Genomic DNA, 13,726 nt, shown 5'->3' with positions numbered 1-13,726 from the left:
CGACCCACGTATCTTACTTAACAAAAATTCCGAAGTCAAAATAAACAATAATGGAGACAAAGGGCATCCTTGTCTTGTTCCTTTTTCTATATTAAAAGTATCTGTTAAACTACCATTAATTATTATTTGCGCTGTTTGTTTCTGATATATTGCCTTAATAGATTTTTTTTATTGAAAAGTTTTACAGGAAGTCCCCCCCCCAATATTCCCCCCACCCTTTCCCTCCCCTCATCCCACCCTCCCCCCCAGACTTCCCAGAGCAAAATACAAGGTATTTCAGTTAACAATCATAAACTAAATTAACCTACCTATCCTCAGACTACTAACTCCCCCCCTGAAACCTTTTTTTTTTAATTTTTTATTGTAAACAAACATACACATACAGACATAAACGTTTAAACAAACTAAACATAAACTAACTATACAATAAAATCAAGTCATAAAACTTGAGCTTTGAAAATAGAGTTACTTCGGTAATTATATATCTATATATCTATATATATTATCTTTCATCTTGTATCAATGTTTATATAACGATATTTCATTTTATTTCCTTATTTTTGTATCATTGGGTGGTATTCCCTTATTTCGTGTCTTTTTTATCTAACCAGTTGTACCATTCTTGCCAAATTAAGTAAAAGTCTGTATCTTCTTTTCCCTGTATTTCTTTGGTCAGTTTATCCATTTCTGCACATTCCATTGTTTTTTGTATTATTTTTTCTTCTGGTGGCGTGTTTTCCAATTTCCACATTTGTGCGAAGATGATTCTAGCTGCAGTTAGGATGTGTATTTTCAAGTATTGTGTCTCTTTTTTATAGTCCTTTGTCAATATACCTAATAGGTAAGTTTCCGGTCTGAGGGGTACTTTTTGGGTGGTAATTTCTTCCAGCTGACTTTGAATTGTTTTCCAAAATTTTTTGACTTTTGGGCATGACCACCACATGTGGTAGTAGGTCCCCTTCTGTATTTTACACTTCCAACAGTTCTGAAACCTTAACTCCACTATAGATAACATAATACTTAATACTTAACGTTCATTCATAAGCTATTTGGTATTTTCTTGTCTGATACTTATTTTGAATATAATCAATCCATCTTCTCCATTCCAATACGTATCTTTCTTGTGTATAGTCCTTCAAATACGCTGAGATTTTCGCCATTTCTGCTAAGTTCGTTACTTTCAGTATCCACTCTTCAATAGTAGGCAAAGAGTCCTTCTTCCAGTATTGCGCTACAACAGCCTAGCTGCTGATATTAAGTTCAAAATCAATTTAGTCTCTAATACTGTACAATCCGTCGTTATACCCAGTAGAAACAATTGAGAAGTAAATTTCAACCTTCTTTTCAAAATGTTCTGCATCACCCACCAAATTTTTATCCAAAATGCCTTGATTTTGTTACAGGTCCATCATATATGATATTGCCTTAATAGATTTTGTGAACAGAAGCAGTGGGAGGAGCAAGACCAAAAAGTAAAATGCATGGAGATTTCCAGCAGATGCTCCAAGTGCTTTAGAGGGCCAAGAATGGCAACTAGATTTTTGACCTGGAATGTTAATGGCCTAAATTCACCACAAAAGAGGAGAAAAATATTTCATTATTTGAAACAGTTTAAAAATGATGTAATTTCTTTACAAGAGACTCATATCAGAAGTAAAGATCAAAAATACTTAATAAATGCAAGATTAGGTATACATTTTGTTGCATCTGCTCCTGAAAAGAAGAATGGTATAGTTATATACCTAAAAAAAGACTTAATTGCTAAATTAATTGAAGCAGATGATCAAGGAAGATTTATAGCAATTGAACTTTTAATAAAAGGAGAAAAAATACTTTTAATTGGAGTCTACGCACCGAACCAACAACAGGAAAAATTTTATAAGCTTTTACATTCCAAGTTATTACAATGGGACTATAAATCATGTATTTTATTGGGTGATTGGAATGGAGTTTTGGACACTAAAAAGATAAGAAGGGGCTCTTGCAGAACATTTCAACGCGTGCCAGATTGCCAAAATTGTTTTTTGAAATGATGGAGGATATGGAACTGAGAGATATCTGGCGAGAGAGCAACCCCGAAGAAAAAGACTTTACCTTTTTTTCTGATAGACATCAATCTTTCTCAAGGATTGATTTTATACTAATTACAAATGATTTCTTTTCCAGAGTAAAGAAGACGAAGATTTGTCCAAGAGTTTTAACGGATCATAGTCCAGTCTGGATGGAATCAGAGTATGGAAGGGGACCTAAGAGGTCTTGGAGGTTAAATGAAAATCTGTTTAGATGTGAAGAAAATGTAAAAGAATGTAAAAAATTTATGAAAGAATTTTTTATTATAAATATGTATAACGGTACATCTATGGAAATGGTTTGGCATGCAAGCAAAGCATATATGAGAGGCATTTTGATATATTTGAATAATAAATATAGATGCAAACAGGAAAAAAAAAAAGAAAGGATTTAGAAGAGGAAATTAGAAAAAAGAACAAGCTTTGATATTGAATCTAGCAGATAAGAAAATAAAAGAGGCAATTAATTTATTGCAAGGGCAATTTAATATGTTAATGGCTGATCAGGTCGCAACTAATTTGCAATATGCTAAACATAATACTTTTTGTAATGCTAATAAACCAGGGAGGTGGTTAGCATATTTGTTAAGGAAAAAACAAAAGTCATGGACCATAGAGAAAATAGAATATAAAGGTAAAGAGGTTTATCAGCAAAATGATTAAAAAAGCATTTTTAGAATTTTATACAAGGTTGTATGCTGGTGATAAAATTCAAGGTACAGATATAGATAGATATCTACAGAAAGAGAATATTCCTACAATTACAAAAGAGCAAAGGGAGGGTTTAAATCAACGGTTCTCAACCTGGGGGTCGCGACCACTTTGGGGGTCGAACGGCCATTTCACAGGGGTCGCCAAAGCCCTCTTGCCCCCCCCCACATCTTCACTCACCCTCACCCTCTGCCTCTGTTGGATCGCCGTTCGCTTACCCCGCCCACTCCCAATCTATTGTGCCTCCTGAGTCCCAGCTGATGGCTAGAGGGAAACAAACCATTTAAATTCTTGCTGCAGGGCTTCAAAGGGCCGCCCTACAGCTGATCAGTGTTAAAAGAAAACAAATGAGAAGACCGGTGCCTGCAAAAATAGAAAAAAACAGCCCCTTTCAGTTTCAGCATAGGTTAATTACCATAAGTTGATTTGATCAGCCTCCACACTCTCAGCTGATTTGCTCTCAGCTGATTTGCTCTCAGCTGTTTTGCGGAGGGCTCTGTTGCTAGCTGCAAAGAGAGGAGCAGATTTTTTCCCCCTAGCTATGCTGAAAAAACGAAACTGAAAGTAAAGCAGGGTCTTTGCTGCAACATGACAAAATGAGGCAGAGAGAGATTTCTTTTCTTTTTCCTCACCAAAAAAGGTAGGTGCAAAACTGCAAACAATGGGAAATTTAGGGCAAAAGAGGAGGTTCAAGATTTTAAAACACAAAAGAAAAAAAGCTCTATTTAACTAGGGAATTGTAATAATTGAGATACTATTAATTGTATATTGTGTTGAAAGCAGAAATGGTTAAGTTGTGGTTTGGAGGAATATATGGGGGAAATTATTTGGTTTATTATTATTGGTAAATATAATTAATTGATTTGTAAGAAATTGGATTGCATGGAAATAATTGGAATATTCATGTTCATATTGATTGATATACAAAAAAGATAGTTATATAACTAATTGATTTATATTAAAATGTTGAATTTGTATTAAACAATTGTATTACATAATTAACCAATGTGAGGATGGATATAAAAATAGATGACAATGAGAATGGGCATAATATAGAATAGAAGGGAAAAATTGAATTTGATTAAGATTAGAGATGAGGATGAAGGGTAATATTGGTTTTTTACAAAAATAGATGAGGAATAAATAAGGCAAAAAGGAAATATAGAAATTGTAAATTTAATTGAAATGACTAAACACTGTTTAAATTTGTGAACCGGCCAAATACTCTGTTCAAAGAAAATACATTGTATGTTTGTATGTGTGTTTCTAATTATTGCTATTTATTCATATTTGTTCTCTTTTATTCTTTAAAGTTTAACAGTTCATTCTTTATCTTAATATCTTTATATTTGTTTGGGGTTGGTTTTCTTCCCTTTCATCTTTTTTATTGTACAGCAATCTTTCTCCTCAAACCTACCACCTCTCTCTTTTCTTTCCTTCTTACTTTCTCTTCCCCCCCTCTTCTTCTCCTTCCTCCTTCCTCTTCCTTTCTCCTCCTCCTCTCTTCCTCCCTCTCTTACCCTCACTCGTACTCTAATTTCCCTTCCCTTCCTTCATCCCTCTCTATTGATGTATCCTTTTATGCATATGGACTACTCAGAGGGCTGAAAAAGTTATTTTTGACTGGTCCTCACACTTTTGACCAGTCCTCGAACTTATGACTGTCTTCACATTTTACATTTTTGCCCTATCTTGTCACCATGGTGAAGAGAAGCAGTTGTGAAATGAGTGACATGGTTGTTAAGAATGCTGCACGGGCATAAATGTGAGGATGGTCATAAGTGTGAGGACCAGTCAAAAGTGCGAGGATCTGTGAGAAATGACTTTTTTCAGCCCTCTGAGTAGTCCCTATACACATAGCCATGGCCACCCGGTCACATGACCAGCTAGCCACGCCCACCGAGTCACATGACTTCTAAGCCACGCCCACAAAATAAGCCACGCCCACAGAAACAATAGTAAAAATTTAGAACCCACCCCTGGTTGAGGTTCACTACAACATGAGGAACTGTATTAATGGGTCGCGGCATTAGGAAGGTTGAGAACCACTGGTTTAAATCAACCAATAACCACTGAGGAGATTATGTCTGCAATTAAGCAGTTGAAAGTGGGTAAAGCTCCTGGGACGGATGGATTGACAGCTGCTTATTATAAACATTTGCAGTTAGAAATGGTGGATCCACTTAAAGAATTATTTACTAATATACAATCTGGAGGAGATGTACCCCCATCTTGGAGGACAGCTTATATTTCTTTGATTCCAAAGGAGGAACAAGACCACACCCAGCCAAAAAATTATAGGCCCATATCACTTTTGAATACAGATTACAAGATTTTTGCTAAAATATTAGCAAATAGGTTAATGACAGTCATGCAACAAATGATTCATAATGATCAAATTGGTTTTATAAATGGTAGACAAATGAAGAGTAATGTAAGGCAAGTTGTTAACCTATTGGAGTATTTGGGAAGAACAACCAAATCCCTGCGGTGCTGATATTTCTTGATGCAGAGAAAGCATTTGATCGATTGAATTGGCAATTTTTATTGAAAATAATAGAAAAGATGCAGTTTGGGGAATTTATTCCACAATTGAGCCCAAAATTTCTGTTGTTAAGTGAGACATTTGTTAAGTGAGTTTTACCCCATTTTACAACATGTCTTGCCTCAGTTGTTAAGTGAATCACTGCAATTGATAAGTTAGTAACCCTTCATGACTTGACCAGGTTATCTAAGGGACTGTCTCTTGCCAGTCACATTTACCCAACCCATCAGAGTGGGGAGGTAGGGTATGTTGCGGGTCCCATCTCCTAGGGAGATACACCTGGTGGGACCCAGAAGAAGGGCCTTCTCTGTGGTGGTACCCTCTCTCTGGAACATCATTCCCCCAGAGATTAGAACGTTGCTTTAAATGAGGTTTTATATTCTGTAAGCCGCCTTGAGTAGCCATGTGCGAATAGGCGGCAATATAAATTTAATAAATAAATAAATAAATAAACCCAGTTGTTAAGTGAATCTGGCTTCCCCATTTACGTTGTCAGAAGGTCGCAAAAGGGGATCACATGGCCTTGGAACACAGTAACGGTCATAAATATGAACCAGTTGCCAAGCATCTGAATTTTGATCACATGGGGATCACAGGGATGCTATAAAGGTTGTGTGAAAAATGTTCATAAGTCACTTTTTTCAGTGCTGTTGTAACTCTGAACAGTCACTAAGTGAACTCTTCTAAGTCAAGGACTACCTGTATAGAATCTATTGGGCTGAGACAATGGCTACCTCAAAATCACTCAACAAGCTTCCATGACTCAGGGTGACTAGAACCTAGTCTTCCCTATTACTCCAAAACCTTACCCATACTTTATTATAACTACTGGATTCAGTCATCATCTAAAATCTAGTTATTTGTAGTTTAAAATATTTTTAAGAACATCAATATTCTTCTAAAAAAAGTGTTTTGGATGCTGATCCACTCTGTTGTCATGAATATATTCAGTAAATATGATTAAAGTTTGAAATAAAGTTCAGACAGGGTATTTTCAATGGAAAGCATTCCATTTCCCTATCTGTCCCCTATTGAAATGGGATGAAATTAGTGTGACTGTAATAATGAACGTTAACATACATCGCCCCCTGCCAGCAAGCTCAGATATCATTTAAGATTTATAACATATTAAATGTCAGAATAAATATCCGATGTTCTTAAACCGCGTTTTAGAGCGATACTTTCTTTTTTTTTTTTTAAAGAAAGAGTCGCAGGTTGTTCCACATTAAAAATGTGCGGTGTTCGGTTCTCTGGAAATATTTTAAAAAAAAAACACTCAAACCAGACGACGACGTACTTCATTCCCAACTCCACGATCGCTCTCCAAAGACCTCCAAACACCAACTATCAATTCTAGCGGTTTTTGTTTCCAGTTAGCAGCTTTCCAATCTTATCCGGTCTCGCCTAACTCCCCAAACCCGCCACATCCCTCCCTTCACGCTCAACTTTCCTAATCCGACCGCGTGCCTAAACTTCGAACGGCGACACTTCTTAATTTTTAAAGGTCGGCTTGATAAACACCCCGACGGCCTTTTTTCCACAGCTCGTGTTACTCGGGGTCAATACGAAAGAGGGGAAGGGAGGGGGGAGCTTTCAAGAAACTGGAGCGCGAAACGCCGTCATTCCCACACACGCCACAAACCACACACACACACACACACAAGTAGCGCTGTTACTCAATTTGACAACTTCTCCCACCTAACGCCGCCCTTCCCCCCCCCCTCCCCGCCACCTGCAGCGGCCTTTCTCACCCGGATCCTGCGAAGTTAACTCGCCGCCCGACGAAGCGTTGGGAGGAGATAAACTACTACCGGAGTTGGGGGGAGGCTTTCGACGCGTCCAGGGATTCTCTTTAGGCGGGGGTGCCTCGACCACATGACACGGCTGCGGCCTCCCCCGTTGCCACTTGTCGTTGTCCTCGTCGTCCTCTTGCTGTCGTTGCGACTGCAAACCCTCGGCGGAGCCACTTTCCCGGGAAGCTTCAGTTACTTGGCCGGAAGGAAGCAGGAACGGTTCCCGATGGTTCTCTTCCAGTAACCAGGCCCCACCATTCCTCTTCTCCGCACCCCGAGATGGTGGCTGCGGGGCAGCCGCTGACATGCCGAGAAGGAGCCGCCGCACCGCCCGGCACGCTCCTCTCCCTCCGTTCCCGGCTGGGCAGCAGTAGGGAGAGAAGCGGGGCGCCGAAAGATCGGAGCGAAACTGAGAGAAGCTCCGTGCTGCGAGCCTGGGCCGCCCCACGGGGGCTGAGGCTGGAGGGGAAGCGCCCCCCCGCCCGAACAGCGGCCTCCGGGGGCGGCGTTGTTCATACACCTCAAGGGGTGGTTCAACCGCCACCGCCCTACGGCGGGGAGGAAGGGAGAGAGAGATAGACGGTGCGTGGCGCGCGGGGAAAAAAAAAAAAAAACTAGGGGTCCCGACGAGGCGGGGGTGGGGGGGGTTTAAGAGAGTCAGTTTTCGAGGGCCTGGTGAACACCGTCACAGCTGTCGCGTGCGTGCTATCTCGCGCCGGGGGAGGGGCGGGGTGGGTGGGAAAGGGGCGGGGATAAACGCACAAGGAGGGAATAAAAGGAAGAAGAAGGGAAGGCGAAGAACTAGTAAGCGAGGCGATCGCGATGAAGAGGGTGGAGTCTTCAAACTCTTCGATCCGTTGTGACATCACAACGGCCAGCAGCGCAGTGTGGAGCGGATTCTTATTTTTCTTCTTCTTGGGTTTTGTTTTCTCTTCCCCCGCCACACCCCCGCCCTCCCCGCTTAAGTGGTGGAGAATTTTAATCGAAAGGGATGAAACCTATTCTTCGGCCGAGGACCTCTGAATGGGAGACCAGGAGGAAACTAATTTGTCCTGCCAAACAGCCTGGGGGGGGGGGGGAGTCAATCTAGGACTTAACGTTTTTAATGCCTCTCTAGTGTGAGAAGAACTATCGATAAATAGTCACTACGATTTGTGAACCACTTCGGTATCCGTTCGTGCGATTTTTGCCAGGCTTAACTGCTTTCGAATTAGAAAAGTACAGGGTGCTTTGTCAAGTAATGTTTAATTGGAATAAAGAAGAGACGAGAAAATGAAATATTGGATTTCTGGGAATTGCACTGTTTTCAAGGCACTTACACATACTTTTTTTTAAGGATCTGCGCTAGAATGTCTGATTGGCTGGATCATTGAATGCTACATTTTCTTTTTCCCACTTTTCAAACACAAGACAGTTGTTCTCTCTTCCCATCTCTTCAGGATCACGGTAGTCCCGTCAGAAGATAATCTTTCAGTACCTTAGGGGCGGGCGCAATTCATCAGGTCTTGGTGATTTAAACTCAAAGTTAAAAAAAAAAAAATCCTGGTCATGTTTTATCACTTTCAAGATCAGTCCTACTCTTCCGTTATGCTCCTTGCTTTTTTTGAGGAACAGGAATTGTTTTTGAGAAGACTGGAGTTGAGTAGTTCCACCTTTTTGGTGTCTGGTTTTTTTTTTCTGTAGTGTTATATATCTAAAGCAGTCCTTTTGTTGTTATTAGGATATCTTACTAATATTAAGCTTAGTTTGAACTTTTGTTTCCTTGATACGAGTTCTATAGTTCTAGCTATTTGTCTGTACTATTGCTTTCTAATCTAATCCTTTTTCCATTTATTGTATGCTGATCGAATTATGATGAACTGAAGTGGGAATTAAAAATGCAGCTTCAGCTTCCTTGTCACCTCTTTCTCCATAGGATTTTAACCAGTTTTGCAAATTTACTTCAACACAATTTAGATGTATTCCTATATGATTAGAAACTTAAAAACATTTTAATAAATACCATAATCCAGGGGTGAAATCCAGCAGGTTCTGACAGGTTCTGGAGAACCAGTAGCAGAAATTTTGAGTAGTTTGGAGAACTGGCAAATACTACCTCTGGCTGGACCCAGAGTGGTGTGGGAATGGAGATTTTGCAGTATCCTTCCCCTGCCACACCCACCAAGCCATGCCCACAGAACCAGTAATAAAAAAATTTGGATTTCACCACTGCCGTAATCCATTTTATGGACCCTACAAAATAAGTCAGATGTTACTTATAATTGCTTGAAAATATACCCATCCTGTATTTATACTAAGGATATAGTATAGTCCACAAACAGGACTATAATCCTGTAAAATCAAACATTTTAATATAAAATAATACCATCTCAGTATTTACTGAAACCAATAAATTCATAAAATTACTTTGATAATCTAATTCAGATACTGTAATTATACAAAATTGTTAGATAAATATATGAAGACATTTTTATAGTATACCAAACATTTTGTAAGATGTTCATTGGAAAATATAAAATACAATTCAAACAAAATGTACATTGTATCTGTGTATTAACATTCTTAAATCCATATACTACTGAAAAATATGACTTGTCATGACTTTTAACTGGACTGAATGGTGCATCATAGGTAAGAATTTTTAAACCAATATTTCAAATGGGCTAATTTATAAAATGTGTCTGAAATTTGGGACTAATTACTTTTGAGAGAATGAAGGTTTATTGCTGCTTCAGTACTACTGGCTATTTCTGGGATCATGTCATCTTCATTTTCAATCTTCTGTGACAGTTTCCCAGATAATCTCACAACCCACTGCTACCTCATCCACCCAGCTGCATCCTGTTACCTGTCTGCTAGAAAGGGGAAGAGAGGGATGAAGGAAAGGGAAGAAGGAATCCCTGACATCCCTTCCAACTCATGCTATCTCCCTGTGCATTCCTTGACCTCTGCTGCCCCCTCATGTGCCTTCCCGGACCAACACAGCATCTCTTGGGTCCACCCACATACCCTTCCTGATCCACACTGCCCACCCATATGTCCCTGACTTCCAAGGCACCTCTTGCACATTCCCAAGCACTCCCAGGTACTGTTCCATGCCAACCCCACCCAATGCCATCCCCAACTTGATACTTCTCACATATTCATGACCCTCCCTGTGCATTCTACTTGACCCATGCAGTTGTCAGTTTTGGAAGACAGTCCCCACGTCTTACTTGACCCACATGGTAACCTTTTAAACACCCCTGGGACGGCTACACAACTTCTTCAGCCCGGCTATTGTCCCAATTTGCGCAGCATCTATACTGCACTCCAGGGCACCCTTCGCTCAGTGGTCGGATTCAATTTTTTTAACAACCGGTTCTGTGGGCGTGGCTTAGTTGGGGGTGTGTGGCTTGGTGGTCATGTGACCGGGTGGGCATGGCTAGCTGGTCATGTGACCGTGTGGATGTGGCTATGTGCATAGAGACTACTCAGAGGGCTGAAAAAAGTCATTTCTGACTGGTCCTCGCACTTATGACCATCCTCACATTTATGCCCGTTGCGGCATTCTTAACCGTGTCAGTCATTTCACCACTACTTCTCTTCACCACGGTGACAAAATAGGGCGCAAAACGTAAAATGTGAGGACAGTTGTAAGTGCGAGGACTGGTCAAAAGTGTGAGGACCGGTCAAAAATAACTTTTTCAGCCTTCTGACTAGTCCATATGCACATAGGAACTATTCAGAGGGCTGAAAAAAGTCATTTCTGACTGGTCCTCACATTTTTGACCGGTCCTCACCCTTATGACTGGTCATCATTTATGCTCATTGTAGCATTCTTAACAACCGTGTCACTCATTTCACAACTGCTTCTCTTCACCATGGTGACAAGATAGGGCGAAAAACGTAAAATGTGAGGACAGTCGTAAGTTTGAGGAGTGGTCAAAAGTGCGAGGACCAGTCAAAAATAACTTTTTCAGCCCTCTTGAGTATGCACAAAAGGATATAGCAATAGAGAGGGATGAAGGAAGGAGAAGAGAGATGGAAGAAAGAAGGAGAGAGAGGGAAGGAAGAAAAGAGAGGAAGGAAGGGAAGGGAAATTAGAGTAGGAGTGAGGGTAAGAGAGGGAGGAAGAGAGGAGGAGAAGGAGAAAGGAAGAGGAAGTAGGGAGGAGAAGAAGCGGGGGAGGAGAAAATAAGAAGGAAAGAAAAGAGAGAGGTGGTAGGTTTGAGGAGAAAGATTGCTGTACAGTAAAAAAGATGAAAGGGAAGAAAGGCAACCCCAAACAAATATAAAGATATTAAGATAAAGAATGAATTGTTAAACTTTAAAGAATAAAAGAGAACAAATATGAATAAATAGCAGTAATTAGAATCACACATACAAACATACAATTTATTTTCTTTCAACAGAGTATTTGGCCGGTTCACAAATTTAAACAGTGTTTAGTCATTTCAATTAAATTTACAGTTTCTAAATTTCCTTTTTGCCATATTTATTCCTTATCTATTTTTGTAAAAAACCAATATTACCCTTCATCCTCATCTCTAATGTTAATCAAATTCAATTTTTCCCTTCTATATTATACCCCTTCCCATTGTCATCTATTTTTATATCCATCCTCACATTGGTTAATTATGTAATATTACAGTTGTTTAATATAAATTCAACATTTTAATATAAATCAGTTATATAACTATCTTTTTTGTATATTAATCAATATGAACATGAATATTCCAATTATTTCCATGCAATCCAATTTCTTATAAATCAATTAATTATATTTACCAATAATAATAAACCAAATAATTTCCCCCATATATTCCTCCAAACCACAACTTAACCATTTCTGCTTTCAACACAATATACAATTAATACTATCTCAATAATTACAATTCCCTAGTTAAATAGAGCTTTTTTTCTTTTGTATTTTAAAATCTTGAACTCTCCTCTTTTTCCCTAAAGAGGAACTACCTCTTTAGGGAAAATTACCTTTTCAGTAAAGGTAGTTTGCACCTACCTTTTTTGGTGAGGAAAAAGAAATCTGCCTGCCTAATTTTCCAACGTTGCAGCAACAGCAAAGCCAACAGCCTGCTTTACTTTCAGTTTTGTTTTTCAGCATAGCTAGGGGAAAAAAAACCCTGCTCCAACAAGCAAACAAGCAGCAGAGCCCTGAACAAAACAGCTGAGAGCAAATCAGCTGTGGGAGGCCGATCTAATCAACCGCTAATTAGCCTATGCTGAAGCTCCGCGGGCCAATAAAATTACAAAAAAACACCGAACCATTTGTTAAATTGCTGGCTCGCCCGCCCCTCGCCCACCACTATTTATTGGCAATAAATGGTGGTGCGGAGGGGCGGGGCAAGCCAGCAATTTAACAAACGGTTTGGCCAAACCGCCTAGAACCGGCAGAATCCCACCACTGCCTTCGCTACTTACGCTGCCCATTCATTCACTACTCTGACCTGCACATCTATGGCACACAATATGTGCGCTCTTTCTGACCTACAACTCTATGGGCTATCTTGCTCCCTCCCTCAACAACAACCATTAACCTGCCTGCTGGTCTTTGACTTACAACTTCCTTCTGACTTTGCATTGACTTTCTTTATAAGCTTCCCAGAAACGTAAATGAAGCTGGCAGGAATTCTAGATAGAAGACAGAGAGGCAAATAAGGAAGTCTGTGACAGAATAGCAGGGAATGAGGGAGCAAAAAAAAAGTTGGAAAGAAGGAAAAGGGAGAAAGAGAAGGAAAGAAGGAAAGGATTTTTGATGCTTCCTGCTAGATTCCCACAAAAAAACTCAATGGAAAAGCCAACAGGAAGTCACTCCAAATCCCACTGCTTTTTTGTCCAAACATGGTGTTCCTTCTGTTTAGCTAATGAATTATTTCTGAAACAATGACTGAATAAGGTATGGGTTGTCTACTATGGCATAAAGGCATGCTTCTGCTTCTATCAAAATATTTGTTAAGTGTTACAGAAATAATGTTTTATTACAATGAAGAGTTTTGGTGGCTTACTTTTTGTGGCATGTAACCATGTAAACACTTTTAGTCTAATCAGAATGCACTGGTACTAGTGCTCTGGATGAGTGAAAGTAATACTTTTAAAAGAGGCAATAACCAGAATATTTGGCAAGATTTCCACAACTAATCAAGAATAGGTTTCTCAGCCCCCTCTCCCCCAATGCTTTCTAAAAGCAACAGTAGTATATAGTTTTACTTGAAGCTGAAAACATAGGAAAACTTAATTTTTATCTTAGTCCCTTTTTTATTTAATGTTCCACCTTTTAATTTTGTGTGTGTGCGTGGGGGGGTGTTTTCAAGTCAGTGTTGACACTTGGCAACTGACTGGAGTCCCTGCAGTTATGCTCTACAATCTAATAACTCTCAGCAACTTCCATTTTATATAACAAAACATGTAAAACCAACAGTATGTTGGTATCATTTGAGATGTGCATCTTCTAGCCTTGATTTATCTCTTCTCTTGGAAATATGGGACCAAAAGTCATTTACAATTAAAGGATGTAAGGAATTTGAGTGATTCCAGTTGGAACATGAAGTATTATATAGGTGAACACACCTTAAATTCTACCCAATGCAGGACCCACAAAATTGGACTTA

General features: G+C 39.5%; 1 protein-coding gene across 4 annotated transcripts in view; it reads right to left on the bottom strand.

Annotated features, from left to right (window-relative positions):
* Positions 1-7,759, bottom strand: part of LARP1B (La ribonucleoprotein 1B) — a 60,646-nt gene extending 52,887 nt beyond the window's left edge. For 3 of the 4 annotated variants that reach the window (XM_070948997.1, XM_070948995.1, XM_070948994.1), the window contains exon 1: positions 7,077-7,759. In XM_070948997.1, coding sequence (XP_070805098.1) covers positions 7,077-7,425 — 349 coding nt within the window. In that variant the 5' untranslated portion in view covers positions 7,426-7,759. The remainder of the gene's footprint in view (positions 1-7,076) is intronic. The other variant, XM_070948992.1, reaches the window with a different exon arrangement.
* Positions 7,760-13,726: the final 5,967 nt, after the last annotated feature.

The sequence above is a fragment of the Pituophis catenifer genome, unplaced genomic scaffold, assembly GCF_029215685.1.
Source record: "Pituophis catenifer annectens isolate HBS135680 unplaced genomic scaffold, rPitCat1.0.hap2 SCAF_8, whole genome shotgun sequence".
NCBI lineage: Eukaryota > Metazoa > Chordata > Lepidosauria > Squamata > Colubridae > Pituophis > Pituophis catenifer.
Note: the sequence above shows the minus strand (reverse complement) of the source record. Positions and strands in the feature narration are given on the sequence as shown.